Source organism: Pelophylax lessonae (assembly GCF_965119305.1).
Source record: "Pelophylax lessonae genome assembly, chromosome: 10".
Lineage (NCBI taxonomy): Eukaryota > Metazoa > Chordata > Amphibia > Anura > Ranidae > Pelophylax > Pelophylax lessonae.
The window spans coordinates 227213902-227232869 of NC_138777.1; the positions used below are offsets into that span (position 1 = coordinate 227213902).

At 43.1% G+C, this 18968-nt stretch overlaps 1 protein-coding gene across 4 annotated transcripts in view; it reads left to right on the top strand.

Moving 5' to 3' along the window:
• Positions 1-18968, top strand: part of PHKB (phosphorylase kinase regulatory subunit beta) — a 415971-nt gene that overhangs the window by 233819 nt on the left and 163184 nt on the right. For all 4 annotated transcript variants that reach the window (XM_082269952.1, XM_082269953.1, XM_082269954.1 and 1 more), the window contains one exon: positions 4510-4587. In XM_082269952.1, the coding sequence (XP_082126078.1) occupies positions 4510-4587 (78 nt within the window). The remainder of the gene's footprint in view (positions 1-4509; positions 4588-18968) is intronic.

Here is an 18968-nt window from a genome sequence, read left to right on the forward strand (position 1 = left end):
CTGCTCCCAGCAAATCTCGCACCTCTTCCCCGAAATCATTATGTGTAAACAGCACGGCTCCATGCACCCCCCCCCCCCCCCCCCACAATGACATGGCGCCCACATCAAGTGTGCTTTCATTTTGCACATTTTAAATGTGTCATTACACAGAAAGATAAATACCTTATTACGGAACAAAGAAAGAAAAAGCCAACTAAGATCTGCTAAACTGCTCACATTTCTAAATCTGAAATCAAGGCAGATATGAAATGCACCAATGAATGCACTTATGGATTCATTTAGAGATTCATTAAAATAGAAGTAGTATGGTAAAACCATGAAATCATGTACATGGCGTCGGCTGTCCTTAGCAGTTAGACGAGGTTCTTTGTTTTTCTCCCTTTTGTGAATAGCTGTTGATCCAGACAGTAGAACCATTATAAGACCGTTAGGAGACCCGGGGAACCAGCCTGCACGGCCGCCGAAGACCCGATCAAAGCCGCATTCGGCTCTGATCAGGTCTCCATGTAAAAACCTGGAAGTGATGTCATGACGTCACTTCCGGGTACTGTTTGGCGCCAGATTAAAAAAAAATTACAGCATTCAAAACAGCCAAATTTGGCATTTTGAATGCTTTTAAGTGCAGAGGAGGGGTTTGGGGTCTTTTAGACCCCCAGATCCCTCCTCAAGAGTACCTGTCATCAAGTAAAAAAAATAAAAAATACATTTTTTTTTTAAATGTACGAAAATATTGACCGATACGCGATAAACAAAATATCGGTATCGGCAATGAAAAAACGCTATCGGTCTATCACTAGCAGAGTTGTATAAAGTACTCGAAACCCATACTTGAGTAAAAGTACAAGTGCTCGATCAAAAAGTGACTTGAGTAGAAGTGGAAGTGCTCGATCAAAAAGTGACTTGAGTAGAAGTACTAAAGTATTCAACGTTTTTTGTACTTAAATATTGCAAGTAGTTTTTTTAAAAATTTTGCTACTCAAGTACTGAAAGTAAAAGTACCAGTAGTTTTGAAAAAAAATTGCTACTCAAGTACTGAAAGTAAAAGTACAAGTACTGTGTTATGTTGTTATTAAAGAACGAAGTCAAAAGTTTGAACATCATATTGTTTTTTATTATTTCAAATGCAGCTTTTATTTATACATACAGTAGCATTTATTATCGTATGCGCTGATAATACACATGTTTTGAGCTTCATGAAACCTGCCATCTACTGTTCTGGCAGTGGTAATTTTTATAATTGTAACGAGTAACTATGCAGCACAAAAAAAAAAATATTGGAGTAGAAGTATTGAAATCATCGAAAAAATGTAGTGAAGTAAAAGTGGAAGTAGGAGAAAAAAATTCTACTCTAGGAAAGTACAGATACCGCCTTTCGGTACTTAAGTACAGTAGTGAAGTAGTTCTACTTAGTTACTATACATCTCTGATCACTAGTATATATACCATAGTTTGTTACACAGTGAAAAAGGTGCCCTGGGACTTTGAGTTGAGGTGATCACAAAGGGGCCGATGGGTGTAGTAATACAAATAGGTCTATTGAAAGTATAACAATCATAATATATGACCACATGTACATACATGAATAAAATATGCTCGCAAGTACAGTAAAGACTTTGCATAGTTGATCTGGAGCATCATAAAACTTGACACGTATCTTGAGGAACATAGCTCACTTCTTCAGGAGTACAGGCACACCCTGTTTTAAGTACACTCACTTTACGGACACAGCCTGGTCAGCTTGGCATGGCACTATTCCCGGTTTTTAACATTGATGTCTATGGGAAATCTTGGTCAGCTTGACATGGCTCTGCTCCCAAACCATAAGTGACCAGGATAAAGATAAAAAGACAAGGCGCCTCTAAGTGCAGTAGGCTCTGAGTATTAGGTTAAAAGTATAAAAGCACTCACATTTGGTAAATGTGACATGGGCATAGTAAAGTTCTGTCTGGAGTCTTCCTATCCGCTGTGCTGAGTGGTTGCAATGAGGACATCCGGTGATCCGCTTCCTGTAGATGCGTCCTTTCGTCTGTGTCCTGGTTGGCATGAGATTTCCTGAAGGCAGGGTGTGGACGCAGCGGCCGGTGTCCAATAGAGCGGGTGGTGGTCCTGCTGTATTCCACGGAAGCGCCCATACAACAAACCCATAAGTGACCGGAATACCAAACTTAGGGAGCACTGAGAGGGGACCCAGGACTACAACATATCATATTTGTGGCCGGCCAGCTTGCCTAGGTAATCTACCATGTCATAGTCCTGGATCCCCTTAACATGTCCCCCAAGCTTGGTGTCCTTGTCACTTATGGTTTGGGAGCAGTGCCATGCCAAGCTGACCAATATTTCCTATGGAGCTAGTGTATTTACATGCATTGAGAAATGAAAAAAGGTATTGCTTCACATTTTCATTTTACATACATGCTCTGGTCCCATTGTGTACTTAAAAGTGGGATATGCCTGTACATGCTCATCAGCTGGTCTGGAAAGTACATAAAGTATCAATTGTAAATATATATATGTATCATATTTCCTAACATAATGTAGAGACAAATGAGGAACCCTATGCTGGGAATACATACTTGCAATGGGATGAAGCCAAATTGAATGAAATGCCACTATAATCCCGCGGCGGTGGTAAAGGCACAGTCTGGGAGCTGGAGGCCTGGGGTGACAAACATCCCAATGGGGAGCAGATGGGGGACAATAGAGACCAAGTGGTAGTGAGAAATGTCCTTAAATATCTGTGTATGCTGCTGAGACGAATGAATGCAAATATGTCAGTTTGGGTATTGCATCACATGATAATGTAGCAAAGAAAAAAGTAATAGTATTTTCAAGTGTGCATGCATTACTACATCACCTGATGCAGATGACATCAATGGGAAGTGTAATAGAAACACCAAAGGTGTAGCAGAAACATGAATATAGGGGGGCAGGAAAAGAAAAAGGACAATGAAAGAAAAGAGAAAAGGAAAAGAAGGAAAGGAAAAGAAGAAAAAAGGGGAGAAGTGAACCATCGTTTGTAGACACTATAACATTCAGGTAACCAATCAATATACGCTTATTGGGGGTTTTTTAATTTTATTTTTTTACAAAAAATGTGCAGAATACACATTTATTAGTTTTTTACTTCTTGTAAACTGTTTTAGGTTCTTTGCTCGTTGTGGCTGCCATTTACCTCTAAGTTTTATAGATGACCTTCTTTTTTTTTTACCAAAAATATGCAGAATACACATTGACCTAAATTTCTAAAGAAATAAGATTTTTACAAATTTTGTTATTGGTTTTGTTTTGTAGCAGAAAGTAAAAAATATGTTCCTTTTTTTTTTTCAAAATTTTCATTTTTTTTTTTTTATTTATAGCGCAAAAAAAAAAAAAATCCAGGGCTGATCAAATGCCACCAAAAGAAAGCTCTATTTGTGGGGAAAAAAATGATTTAAATTGAATTTGAGTACAGCGTTGCATGACCGCACAATTGTCAAGAGTAAAGTAACGCAGTGCCGAAAAACAAACAATGGCCTGGTTAGGAAGGGGTGTAAATATTCTGGAGGTCAAGTGGTTAATTGGAGTAAAGTAGACATTAGTTTTTTAGTTCTTGTAAATTGTTTTAGGTTCTTTACTCATTCTGGCTGCCATTAACCCATAAGTTTTATAGATGACCTTCTTTTTTTTTTTTTTACCAAAAATATGCAGAATACACATTGACCTAAATTTCTAAAGAAATTCGATTTTTATAAATTTTGTTATTGGTTTTGTTTTGTAGCAGAAAGTAAAAATTATGTTCCTTTTTTTTTTTTTTCAAAATTTTCAGGTTTTTTTTTATTTATAGCGCGAAAAATAAAAAATCCAGGGCTTATCAAATGCCACCAAAAGAAAGCTCTATTTTTGGGAAAAAAATTATTTAAATTGAATTTGAGTACAGCGTTGCATAACATTAGTTTTTTTAGTTCTTGCAATTTGTTTTAGGTTTATTGCTCGTTGTGGCTGCCATTTACCTCTAATCTTATAGATAACCTTCTTTTTTTTTTTTTTACCAAAAATATGCAGAATACACATTGATCTTAATTTCTAAAGAAATTAGATTTTTGTAAATTTTGTTATTGGCTATGTTTTGTAGCAGAAAGTAAAAAATATGTTCCTTTTTTATTTATTTTTTTTTCAAAATTTTCAGTCTTTTTTTATTTATAGCGCAAAAAAATTAAAAAATCCAGGGTTGATCAAATGCCTCCAAAAGAAAGCTCTATTTGTGGGAAAAAAAACGATATAAATTGAATTTGAGTACAGCGTTGCATGACCGCACAATTGTCGAGAGTAAAGTAAGGCAGTGCCAAAAAAATAAAAGGCCTGGTTAGGAAGCGATGTAAATCTTCTGGAGGTCAAGTGGTTGACTGGAGTATAGTAGATATTCGTTTTTTAGTTCTTGTAATTTATTTTAGGTTCTTTGCTCGTTGTGGCTGCCATTTACCTCTAAGTTTTATAGATGACCTTTTTTTTTTTTTTTTTTTTTTTTTGTAGGTGTTTTCCGAGGAAAACCTGAACAGGTGAAAGAATATGAGGACTTGTTGGACCCGGTACTTTTTCATGCATTTGACGGTAATTTTTTTTCTGTGTCTCTGCCCAGGGGATTTGCCCTCATTTCTTGTTTGGTCACTAAGAGACAGGAGACGAGGGGATTTGCAACTTAAACCCAGAGAGCCATACAATTATCTTTGTTTCGTAGAACTATAGGCAAAGCTTTTTTTTTTCATTTTGGATAGAGTAATGGAGGGGTTATAACCCCTATTGGTTTATTTTTTGTCATCTATGTCCCATTGGGGAGATTCATCTTCACTTCCTGTCGCATAGCCAAAACAGGAAGTGAGCGGAAATCCCTGCAGTTTAGGCAGTGGCCGCCCGTCCATTGGGGGCGCAGGGGTGCCGCCCCCCCCCCCATCCATGCTTCCGGTCCCCTAATTTACATGCAGGGCGCCAGACGCATGGATTCAATGGTTTTTTTAAGTACGTGATTAGAGCCAGATCTCTAATAGTCTTCAAAAAAGGGTGGGCTCGGGGCGCACACCCAGTTGTGTGACAATAGCGAATGAATATTCACTATTGTCATACGGATTCTCCTCCTGGCCAATCAGGAAGCATGTCCTGAGACGCAGTTCCTTTTTGTCCGAAAGGAGAAGCCATGCTATTGGCCAAGGAGGAGGGAGGAGACGCAAGGGAAGCCCTACCCACGGAGGAGACTGAAAGGAAGCCGCTGCCAACGCAGCGTCCTGGTGTCTGACACCTGGGGATCGTGGGACACTGGTACAGTGGGACCGGGGGGGAAGGGGAGGAAGGTCCAGTGTAAGTTCACCTTACAGTTTTTCCATGAAGGTGAACTTACACTTTAACCTCTTAAGACCGCGGTCTCCAAACATTTGAAGCAAAGGGCCAGTTTACTGCCCTTCAAGCTTTAGGGGGGCTGGACTGTGGAGAGTGGGAAAAGAAAAAGCCCTGGCGTCATTGGTAGTAAACCGTGCCATAGGCTTGATGGTCAGTGGGAGTAAAAATATTACATCACTGGTGCCAGTGGGAGAGATAGTGCCCCATCATTGGTGCCAGTGGGAGGAATAGTGCCCCATCATTGGTGTCAGTGGGAGGAATAGTGCCCCATCATCGGTGTCAGTGGGAGGAATAGTGCCCCATCATCGGTGTCAGTGGGAGGAATAGTGCCCCATCATCGGTGTCAGTGGGAGGAATAGTGCCCCATCATTGGTGACAGTGGGAGGAATAGTGCCCCATTCTTGGTGTCAGTGGGAAGAATAGTGCTCCGTCATTGGTGTCAGTGGGAAGAATAGTGCTCCGTCATTGGTGTCAGTGGGAGAAATACTGCCTCATCATTGGTGTCAGTGAGAGGAATAGTGCTCCATTCTTGGTGTCAGTGGGGGGAATAGTGCCCCATCATTGGTGTCAGTGGGAGGAATAGTGCCCCATCATTGGTATCAGTGGGAGGAATAGTGCCCCATCATTGGTATCAGTGGGGGGAATAGTGCCCCATCATTGGTATCAGTGGGGGGAATAGTGCCCCATCATTGGTATCAGTGGGAGGAATAGTGCCCCATCATTGATGTCAGTGGAAGGAATAGTGCCCCATCATTGGTGTCAGTGGGAGGAATAGTGCCCCATCATTGGTGTCAGTGGCGGGCCATAGTTTGGAGACCCCTGCCTTAAGACAAAATAAAATCCCACATAACTCAGCCCTGTGGTTTCAGAGATAACATATAAATGTCTATTTATGTAGAACAATATGTGAGATACAATCGGCGCTACCCTTCACTATCCAAATACTGTGTCGATATTTCAGTAATAATAATATATAATAAATAATAATTAAAAATTGCTGCTGTACACTCCTAGTGATTCAACCACACTACAAATAACATATAAATATTCTTACAGTGCAGCGCAACCAAAAGTCACCATAAAAAGTCAAAGAATAAAAATATAATAAATAATAAAAATTTGTGTCTTCAATCAAAGTCCTTTTTTATTTTTATTTTTTTATATTTTTTTACACATGGACTTTTTTGAGGGACACACAATTTTTATTATTATTTAAATATTGTTTTTATTATGTATTATATTTCTATTCTTTTACTTTTCATGGTGATTTTTGGTTGCGTTGTACTGTAAGAACATTTATATGTCTATTCTTTTCTAGCTTGTACACAAACACGGCAGAAACTTCCAGCATTACACGGGGTTACCCCTCTTGCACCAGCTATGTGGATTGTGTGTTTCTGATCACACACTGTGAAAATGAGGGCGTTTGAGTTGTTGATTTAAATGTTTCTTATTCTAAGCGCTTTTTCTGCGGCGTTCTCCATCACGAGGGTTTTTTTTTTTTTTGTTAAGGTAAATAAATAGGAGAACAGCATAGAAAGCTCTGATTATAAATGGAAGATTACTCATGTGAGCCACTTGAAACCGCTTAGAGCACGCCACCTTCCATTGTGCGTCTCAGAGGGGGAGAAAATTAGTCGGGCGCTCCTTGGCGCCTCTCGCAGAACACGCGCTCCAGCTCTATTATGTGAGCGTTCCACACCTGGCCTCAGGCATGCTAATCAGGCTGTACGATGTCCTGTCTCTGGGATGCTTCTAGAATGTGGGAAAAGTCTCTTCTACATTATAATACACAGACATGGGGACATCATACATTCAATCGCCGTGTTGCGCTTGGAAATGTTGGCGACATCCAGCATGAAAGAGGTCCCAATTCCAGCTTTGCCCACTACATTGGGCATGTTCTGGCTTAACCAGTTAAGGACCACCATATAACAGATATACTGCTATGTGATTCTGCACTTCTGCCTACAGGGGGGGTTACTCACAGGGGAAGCAGATCTGCAGGTGCCGGGCAATGGATGTCCACCGGCGCCCGCTGATCATCGGTAGAGACACAGAATAGAGCTCTGCCTATGTAAACAAGGCAGAGCTTCATTCTATTGGGGGGGATAAGGATGGATTTTGTGTCTCTGCAAGATAGGGAATAAAATCCATCAGTTCCCTGAGAAAAAGCAGCACACACATTACATTAAAACACTGTCTGGTCACACATTTAACCCTTTGATCACCCTAGATGTATAAGGCTACATTCACACCTGAGCGTAGCGTTTTCGCGCGTTTTTTACCGTGATTTTTACCGCGATTTACAGGCGTTTTTTGTGCAGGCGTTTTTAGATTGAATAGAAACCAATGGAAAACACCTGTAATCTGCCCAAAAAGAAGCTCATGTACTTTTTTGAGCGTTGGGCGTTTTGCTTACAGCGTCAAAACGCTCAGATGTGAACAGGGGCCATTGAAATGAATAGGATTTGTCTTGTTGGGCGTTTTGAGAGCTGATCCTAGAGCAGAAAAACTCCCCAAAAATGCCCCAAAACGCCTAGATGTGAACGGAGCCTAAGCGCTTCCCAACCAGTGTCAGTACAGTGACAGTGTATATTTCTAGCACTGATCACTGGTTTCCGCAAAGTGTCAGTTAGTGTCTGACTGTCCACTGTCTATATTAGCAGTCCCCCCCTATTAGTCGCTGATCACCGCCATTACTAGTATAAAAATCCATAAATAAATAAAAATTCCAGTATATATCCCATAGTTTGTAGACGCTATAACTTTTGCACAAACCAATCAATATACGCTTATTGTTTTTTTTTTTTTACATAGTTGTCGAGGTTTAATTTAGTCCATCCAGTTCAACCTGTGTAGGTGTGTGTGGACTTATTCATTTCTCATACCCCTAAATGTTTTGATCTGGGAGAGAGAGTCTTTTAAAAGTAGCCATACTCCCCGCAGTTACCACCAATTGTGGCAGAGAATTCCATAGTCTTGTAGCCCTTATAGTAAAGAACCCCCTGCGTAGCCTGAGGTTAAAATGCTTCTCTTCTAAAAGCATTGTATATCCTCTTGTCCTCATACATTCCTTGTGACTGAATATTTTTTTTTTCTATGCTGAGATCACCGTTGAGGTATTTGTAAATTGCTATCATGTCCCCTCTCAGGTGTCTCTTCTCCAGGGAGAATAAATCAAGCGCTTCTAAACGCTCTTCATAATTAAGGTCCTCCAATCCCCTAATTAGTTTTGTTGCCCTTCTCTGGACTCTCTAACTCCAACACATCCCTTCTGAGGACTGGCGACCAGAAGTGGACAGAATACTCCAGATGCGGTCGGACCAGAGTTTTTTAAACAAAAATTTGTAGAAGAATACGTATTGGCCTAAATTTATGACAAAAGTTTATTTTCTCTTTCGTTCATTGACGGACACAACTCCTGATATTCTTACCCATTTGGTTATACTACTTCCCCCTACAGGGGAACTACATAGGACACTAGGCAGAAAAAATGTTTTCATGAAGGGGGGGGGGGGTTAAATCTTCTGAAGCTGAAGTGGTCTTCACACCTTGCCTGCCTTTACACACACATGATCTTTAATGACATCCCAGTTTTAGTCTGTAGGGTTCAATATTGAGTTGCCCCCCACCTTTGCAGCTATAACAGCTTCAACTCTTCTGGGAAGGCTGTCCACAAGGTTTTGGAGTGTGTCTATGGGAATGTTTGACCATTCTTCCAGAAGCGCATTTGTGAGGTGTTGGATGACAAGTCCTGGCTCGCAGTCTCCGCTCTAATTCATCCCAAAGGTGTTCTATCAGGTTGAGGTCAGGACTCTGTGCAGGCCAGTCAAGTTCCTCTACCCCAAACTCACTTATCCATATCTTTATGAACCTTGATTTTTGCACTGGTCCAAATCATTTAGTGGAGGGGGGATTATGGTGTGAGGTTGCTTTTCAGGGGCTGGGCTTGGCCTCTTAGTTCCAGTAAAGGGAACTCCTAAGGCATCAGCATACCAAGACATTTTTGGACAATTTCATGCTCCCAACTTTGTGGTAACAGTTTAAGGATTGCCTCTTCCCGTTCCATCATGACTGCGCACCAGTGCACAAAGCAAGGTCCATAAAGGCATGGATGAGTGAGTTTGGGGTGGAGGAACTTGAGTGGCCTGCACAGAGTCCTGACCTCAACCCGATAGAACACCTTTGGGATGAATTAGAGCGGAGACTGTGGGCCAGGCCTTCTTGCCCAACATCAGTGCCTAACCTCACAAATGTGCTTCTGGAAGAATGGTCAAACATTCCCATAGACCAGTGATGGCGAACCTTGGCACCTCAGATCTTTTGGAACTACATTTCCCATGATGCTCAACCACACTGCAGGGTTCATGAGCATCATGGGATATATAGTTCCAAAACATCTGGGGTGCCAAGGTTAGCCATCACTGCCATAGACACACTCCTAAACCTTGTGGATGGCCTTCCCAGAAGAGTTGAAGCTGTTATACCGTGTTTCCCCGAAAATAAGACCTACCCTGAAAATAAGACCTACTGTTATTTTCGGGGAGGGCTGCAATATAAGCCCTACCCTGAAAATAAGCCCTAGATTAGTGTCTGTAAATTCCTAGCATCCACTTTATTACTGTTTTATATAATGTCCAGGGTGTTTCTGTAATATAATAGTGTGAATTACCTTCGGTACAGCACCGCTCAGCGCTCAGCTGATCCCCCGCTCTGCTCTCCTCTTTTCATAACTGTCAGCGGGGGATCTCAGCCCCTCCGCTCTGCAGTGTTCAGATTGGGTCACGTAAGCGCAGAGTATTATAATTGTGTGAAATACCTTCTGTACAGAGCCGATCTGCGCTTCTGTGACCCCCCAGCTGTTAGCGGGGGAGAAGAGAAGGAAGAGCAGAGCTGGAGATCAGCTGAGCGGCGCTGTACCGAAGGTATTTCACGCGATTACAATATTCGGCGCTTCTGTGACCCCCAGCTGTCAGCGAGGGAGAAGAGAAGGAGAGCAGAGCGGGGGATCAGCTGAGCTGCGCTGTACGGAAGGTATTTAACATTATTATATTACAGAAACACACTGGACATTATATAAAACAGTAATAGAGTGGATGCTAGAATTGTACAACCACTTTTACTAGGTACAGGCAGGGAGGGAGAAGACAGCAAATTACAGATAAGACCTACCCCGAAAATAAGCCCTACTGTGTCTTTTGGTGCCAAATTTAAGACCCAGGCTTATTTTCGGGGAAACACGGTAGCTGTAAAGGGAAGGCCAACTCAATATTGAACCCTACAGACTAAGACTGGGATACCATTAAAGTAACACAAAATGTAGATTTTTAAAAGATACCGCATTAAGCACGGTTAACCCATGTAAATGTTCTCTGTAAGGTAGCAGATCTTCCCTTTTTGCATTCACATCTCTTTTAGGTTTCTCTATCCCCCATCACATTCTGTAGATCTACCCATAATGCTTCTGGCAGTCCCCATCCACTCTGTGGTTCGCCCGTACTGATAGCTGTTTGTTTGACATCCCATCTTCCATGTATTATTATTACTCAGTGAAAGATGTCAGCATGCTCTGGCTTTCCCCCGTCCAGCTGCAATGTTTCTATTATGCTCTGTGTTTATTCATGCTCTGTGTGGCTGGAATCTCACTCCCGCGGTATTCTGCTCCATTATTCCTGTCTTTTGATGAATATTCCTCTGCTGACACTTGATAATACATTGCACGATTCACTCTGTCTGCACTTGTCATGGTTTGTTTCAATTTTTAATGTATTTGTAATGTTCTGTGCGCTGCCTTCTGGGGAAATCTGCAAACATTGGCTGCAGCCAAGCTGGTCTTCCTTTACTCCGCGTTTAACCCTTCGAGCCAACTCGCATTCGTTTTTCTTTTTTGTCTCGGGTGGCATGAAGAAATGTTGAAGTCTGTTCGATATCTAGCTTTTAGTACACTGTGGGGGATATTTACTAAAACTGGTGCAGCTGTGCATATTAACTACTTCTGGACCGGAAGGATTTGCCCCCTTAATGACCAGGCCCTATTTTGCGATTCGGCACTGCGTTACTTTAACGGATAATTGCGTGGTCGTGCTACTCTGTACCTAAATAAAATTGATGTCCTTTTTTTCCCACCAATAGAGCTTTCTTTTGGTGGTATTTGATCAGCTGTGCGGTTTTTATTTTTTGCGCTATAAACAAAAAAAGAGCGACAATTCTGGGCAAAAACAAAAACAATATTTTTTCACATTCTGCTATATAACATTCCCAAAAAAAAATTTAAAAATCAAAATTTTTTTAACATTTTAGGCCAATTTGTTTTCTGCTACATATTTTTGGTATAAAAAAAAAAACAATAAGCGTATATTGATTGGTTTGCGCAAAAGTTATCGCATCTACTAACTATGGGAAAGATATCTTTTTTATTTTATTTATTTTTTACTAGTAATGGAGGCGATCTGCGATTTTTTTTTTTTTTTTTTTTTGCGGGACTGCGACATTGTGGCGGACAGATCGGACCCCTAACTGACACTTTTGGGGGGACCAGTGACATTACTACAGTAATCAGTGCTAAAAAAAATATGCACTGTTACTGTAATAATGACACTGGCAAGGAAGGGGTTTACACTGGGTGATTGAGGAGTTAAATATGTACCTAGGGGCATGTTTATAACTGTATGGGGGCGGGGCATGTGAAATGATCACAGAGATTAGTGATCCTATATAGAAGGATCACAGGTGCTCTGTGATCATTCCAGGGAGAAGGACGGTCAGATGTGTTTACAACAGCCGACCGTTCTCTCTCAGCGGGGAGCGATCGCAGGTGTCAGGCGGCAATCGGAGCCGCCTGCCCCGTGCATCGGAGTCCCCGCTGACGAGCAGGGGCGGGAGCGCGCCGTCAGCGGCGTACGCTCACCCCCTTGCTGCAGGCGCGCGACTGACATATACCTACATCGGTTCGCGCAGGAGGGCCGCCCTGCCGCAGTATAACTGCGGCGGGCGGTCAGGAAGCGGTTAACCAATCAGCTTCCAGGTTTGAGCCCAGGTTCACACTGAGGCTGTTTTGAAATCGTTCAGCTGAACTTGACGATTTCAAGCTGGCATTTCAGTCCGACTTCGGGGGTGATTTCACATACATCTGTGTGGTTTCCTGCACATGGAAACCACCCCTCCCCTCCAAATTGCCAAAAGTAATACAGAAACTACTTTTGGGAATCGGTGCAGCACCATTTGGGAAACGGTGCAGCATCGGGCATGTCAAATTGCTTGTCAAATTGAACCAATGTGAATGTAGACTTATTGTCAAAACCTATTTGAAGAAGCTGAAGTTAGAAGCTGATTGGCTACCATGCGCAGCTGATGATATATAAAAAAAATTGTGCTTGGGTACCAAAAATGTTATTTTGCTATAAAGTCAAAAAGTCCAACTGCTAGCACATATGCAGGAATAACCGCATAAAAACATAAATAATCCTAAAACGGTGCAGCGCTGATGTTTAAAAAAAAGTCCAACAGTTCTAAAAGGATCCAGTAATACATGAAGAAGCAAGTGCGAATGGAATGTGAGTGAAAAGGTCCAAGTAGAGCCGCCACCAACACCAAACACACTGCCTCTTACCCCAGGATGTGGACCCCCGTATACGGAAGGTTAAATGAGTTTGACACTATCCTTTAGCTGTTAGGACACAGGCACCTTTCGATTCCTAAGGATTCTCAAGCCAAATACATGAAATCCACTCCGAACTTCTCCAGAGGCACATGAGGCTCAAAAATACAAAAGGGACATCCATCTCATGAGGTAGTACTTTCTAATAAAATTTATTTTATTCCAATAGAATAAAACTCACATTTACCAGATTTTAAAAGTGCAGTTGTCTCCTCGAAACCGATTGTTTCCTACCAAGAAAATGACTGTCATGTCCGGGTGCGCGAGGACATCACATGTTTAGTCTCCCCTCTACGCGTTTCGTCAGCGATGACCATGCTCAGCTGTACCAGATTCTGAGTGCTCCAATTTTAGTAAATCTTCCCCTGTGTGAGTACCCCACACTTCCTGTTCCAGTGACAACCAGTGCCGGGACAAGGTCATCTGGTGCCCAGGGCGAAGATGGCATACTGCGCCCCCTGAGTATAAAGAAAAAGTCAGTGTAATTTCAAAACCAATATTTCCCATAGATAAAAACCGAGAACAGTGTCATCTCAAGCTGGCCAATATTTCCTATAGAAACCAATGTTGGACAGGGAGCAGTGCCATGTCAAGCTGACCAAGATTTCCTATAGATGCCAAGGTTAAAAACCGGGAGTAGTGCCATGCCAAGCTGACCAAGCTGTGTCCGTACTCCTGAGTGTACGTAAAATGGGGTATGCCTGTATTTTAAATATCATTGGTAATTATTTAACCTCTCCAACCCCTCCCCCCAAGTTAGCTGATTAATTAGTAGATGCCCCTCTGCTTACTTTTGAGATTCGCTGCCTGGTTGGTTCCTCCTCTTCACTGACACTTCACTCGCTGCCCGCCTGCTCTCTATGATCCTCCCAACCAGTCTCTTGGTGATGTCATGCAGTGCCGGGACTCAGAAGCGACTGTCAGGTGGCGATTGCTCCGCCTGACAGGGAAATGGAGGCTGGGTCCTAGGCTTGTGCCGGGTGCAGGAGCGCACTTGGCACATCCTTACAGCATGGCCTGTGGAAGTCACAAACTTTTGTCCAGAAAACTTTTGGCAGCACACTGCCAGTACTTCACCTGCGCCCCCCCCCCCCCTTTCATACAATAAACTGTTCCGCCCAGGGTATCCGTCCCTTCCGCCCACCCCTTGTACCGGCCCCGGTGACAACTTATCTTATTCTGCCACAAAGAGAGTCATCAGAACAGGAAATGAGTGGAAATCACTCTAGCAACAACCCTGACAAATGTTCTCGCCCTTGCCTGCTGTCTCCAAACTCATTTTGCTTAATTTGTGATTCAAAGTAGAACTAAAGGCAAACTTGTTTCTTAGTTTTGTATAGAGTGGAGAGGAATTAGAATCTCTGTCAGTTTTTTTTGTTGCTGTCTATGTTCCTGTTAGCAGTATTCACCCTCTCTATTTCTCCTGTTTACCATTATCATTAAAAAAGAAAGTAAAAGAAAACCCCAAATTTTGGGATGTCCCAGAAAAGTAATAGTGAACTACAACATTATTACCAAAATGCCTAAGTAACACGAAACCTAACAAACTATATACAAGATGAAGAACACTGGTAACAGGGAATACCAGAGATGCAAGGAAGGGGGGTTCAGGACTGCGGTCAGGAACAAAGGGAGCAGATGTAAGGCAGCAGCGTACAGGATGCAGGGCCAGAGCAAGATCAAGAGCAGTATAAATGGCAAAAGCATCAGACTTAGCACAGCAAGCAAATCAAAACAGCGACACAAATGTGCATCAGCAGAAGAAGGATACAGCATCAGGTGGAGACTGATTACTAGAACCTGCTGGCTGCTGCATCAGGTGGAGACTGATTATTAGAACCTCCTGGCTGCTGCATCAGGTGGAGACTGATTATTAGAACCTCCTGGCTGCTGCATCAGGTGGAGACTGATTACTAGAACCTGCCAGCTGATGCATCAGGTGGAGACTGATTACTAGAACCTGCCGACTGCTGCATTAGATGGAGACTGAGTACTAGAACCTGCCGGCTGCTGCATCAGGTGGTGACTGATTACTAGAACCTGCCGACTGCTGCATTAGATGGAGACTGAGTACTAGAACCTGCCGGCTGCTGCATCAGGTGGTGACTGATTACTAGAACCTGCCGGCTGCTGCATCAGCTGGAGACTGATTACTAGAACCTGCCGACTGCTGCATTAGATGGAGACTGAGTACTAGAACCTGCCGGCTGCTGCATCAGCTGGAGACTGATTACTAGAACCTGCCAGCTGCTGCATCAGATGGAGACTGATTACTAGAACCTGCCGGCTGCTGCATCAGATGGAGACTGATTACTAGAACCTGCCGGATGCTGCATCAGATGGAGACTGATTACTAGAACCTGCCGGCTGCTGCATCAGGTGGAGACTGATTACTAGAACCTGCCGGCTGCTGCATCAGGTGGAGACTGATTACTAGAACCTGCCGGCTGCTGCATCAGGTGGAGACTGATTACTAGAACCTGCCGGCTGCTGCATCAGGTGGAGACTGATTACTAGAACCTGCCGGATGCTGCATCAGATGGAGACTGATTACTAGAACCTGCCGGCTGCTGCATCAGGTGGAGACTGATTACTAGAACCTGCCAGCTGCTGCATCAGGTGGAGACTGATTACTAGAACCTGCCGGCTGCTGCATCAGGTGGAGACTGATTACTAGAACCTGCCGGCTGCTGTATCAGGTGGAGACTGATTACTAGAACCTGCCGGCTGCTGCATCAGGTGGAGACTGATTACTAGAACCTGCCGGCTGCTGCATCAGGTGGAGACTGATTACTAGAACCTTCCGGCTGCTGCATCAGGTGGAGACTGATTACTAGAACCTGCCGGCTGCTGCATCAGGTGGAGACTGATTACTAGAACCTGCCGGGTGCTGCATCAGCTGGAGACTGATTACTAGAACCTGCCGGCTGCTGCATCAGATGGAGACTGATTACTTGAACCTTCCGGCTGATGCATCAGATGGAGACTGATTACTAGAACCTGCCGGCTGCTGCATCAGGTGGAGACTGATTACTAGAACCTACCGGCTGCTGCATCAGGTGGAGACTGATTACTTGAACCTGCCGGCTGCTGCATCAGGTGGAGACTGATTACTAGAACCTTCCGGCTGCTGCATCAGGTGGAGACTGATTACTAGAACCTACCGGCTGCTGCATCAGGTGGAGACTGATTACTTGAACCTGCCGGCTGCTGCATCAGGTGGAGACTGATTACTAGAACCTACCGGCTGCTGCATCAGGTGGAGACTGATTACTAGAACCTGCCGGCTGCTGCATCAGGTGGAGACTGATTACTAGAACCTGCCGGCTGCTGCATCAGGTGGAGACTGATTACTAGAACCTGCCGGCTGCTGGGAGACACCCACTGGTTTACTCTGGAACTACAACTTTCCACCCAGGCAAACCTCAGTGCCACCAGCATGTGATTCAGGTCTTGACAAATACATATACACTCACTTGCTACATTTTTAGGTACACCTGTTAAATTGCTTGATAACACAAATCACTAATCAGCCAATCACGTGACATCAACTCATTGCATTGAGCATCTAGATGTGGTGAAGATGACTTGCTGAAGTTTAAACCGAGCATCAGAATGGGGAAACAAGGGGATTCAAGTGACTTTGAACGTGGCATGAGGAGAATGGGCAGACTGGTTCCAGATGATACAAATGCAACAGTAACTCAAATAACCACTCGTTACAGAGTATGTAGAATATCATCTCTGAACACCAACACATCGAACCTTAAAGCAGATGAACTACAGTGGCAGAAGACCACACCGGGGGCAACTGCCGTCAGCTAAGAACAGGAAACTGAGGCTACAATTCACACAGGATCACCAAAATTGGACAATAGAAGATTGGAAAAACGTTGCCTGGTCTGATGAGTCTCCATTTTAGCTGCGACATTTAGATGGTAGGTCAGAATTTTGGCATGAAAGCATGGATCCATCCTGCCTTGTATCACCGGTTCAGGCTGGTGGTGTAATGGTGTGGGGGATATTTTCTTGACACACTTTGGGCCCCTTAGTACCAACTGAGCATCATTTAAGCTATGATATATTTAACCACTTACCGACCGCCCGCTGCAGTTTTACGTCGGTCGTTTGATTCTAAATACCGGGGTTCTGCCATAAACCCGGTATTTTTGAAAACAGCGGGCGATTGGCTTTCAGATAAGGGTAGTCCCAGCGGTGGATTCGCCATGGGATCACCCTTTCAGTGAAGAAGGGTCCCCTCCCGCCGCTTCCCGGACGTTTTCCCTGCTTTCCGGACCCACCGGCAGCTGGGAAATCTATCTGGTCCTGGTTACTCAGAGACAGGAAGTCGAGTGAGGGTAAGATGGCCCTCACTCGACTCTATGGTCTTGGAGGACCGGAGTGACGTCAAACGTCATTGCCTAGCAACCGGTTTAAAGGGCCGATTTTTTTTCAACACTTTTTTTTTTTTTTTTTTTTTTTAGTGTAGTTGACCCCAGATCTCACATTAAAGAGGATCTGGCATGCCTATTTATTTTACAAGGGATGTTTACATTTCTTGTAATAGGAATAAAAATTAACATTTTTTTTTTTTTTTTATTAAACTGTGTAAAAATTATAAAATAGGAAAAAAAAAAAAAATCAAAGAGCCCTATCCCCCTTAGCTCGCGCGCAGAAGCGAACGCATACGGAAGTCCCGCCCACATATGTAAACGGTGTTCAAACCACACATGTGAGGTATCGCCGCAATCATTAGAGCGAGAGCAATAATTCTAGCCCTAGACCTTCTCTGTAACTCTAAGCTGGTAACCTGTAGACATTTTTAAATTGTTGCCTATGGGGATTTTTAAGTACCAAAGTTTGTCGCCATTCCGCGAGCGTGCCCACTTTTGAAGCATGACATGTTGGGTATCTATTTACTCAGCATAACATTATCTTTCACATTATGGAAAAAAAATGGGCTAACTTTACAGTTTTATTATTTTTTTTATCAAAAAAAGTGAATTTTTTTCCCCAAAAAAATTGCGTTTGGAAGACTGCTGCGCAAATACGGTGTGATAAAAAATATTGCAATGATCTCCATTTTATTCTCTAGGGTCTCTGCTAAAATATATATATATATACAGTGGGTACGGAAAGTATTCAGACCCCCTTAAATTTTTCACTCTTTGTTATATTGCAGCCATTTGCTAAAATCATTTAAGTTCATTCTTCTTCCTCATGAATGTACACATAGCACCCCATACTGACAGAAAAACACAGAATTGTTGACATTGTTGCAGATTTATTAAAAAAGAAAAACTGAAATATCACATGGTCCTAAGTATTCAGACCCTTTGCTCAGTATTTAGTAGAAGCCCCCTTTTGATCTAATACAGCCAGGAGTCTTTTTGGGAAAGATGCAACAAGTCTTTCACACCTGGATTTGGGGATCCTCTGCCATTCCTCCTTGCAGATCCTCTCCAGTTCTGTCAGGTTGGATGGTAAACGTTGGTGGACAGCCATTTTTAGGTCTCTCCAGAGATGCTCAATTGGGTTTAAGTCAGGGCTCTGGCTGGGCCATTCAAGAACAGTCACGGAGTTGTTGTGAAGCCACTCCTTCCTTATTTTAGCTGTGTGCTTAGGGTCATTGTCTTGTTGGAAGGTAAACCTTCGGCCCAGTCTGAGGTCCAGAGCACTCTGGAGAAGGTTTTTGTCCAGGATATCCCTGTACTTGGCCGCATTCATCTTTCCCTCGATTGCAACCAGTCGTCCTGTCCCTGCAGCTGAAAAACACCCCCACAGCATGATGCTGCCACCACCATGCTTCACTGTTGGGACTGTATTGGACAGGTGATGAGCAGTGCCTGGTTTTCTCCACACATACCGCTTAGAATTAAGGCCAAAAAGTTCTATTTTGGTCTCATCAGACCAGAGAATCTTATTTCTCACCATCTTGGAG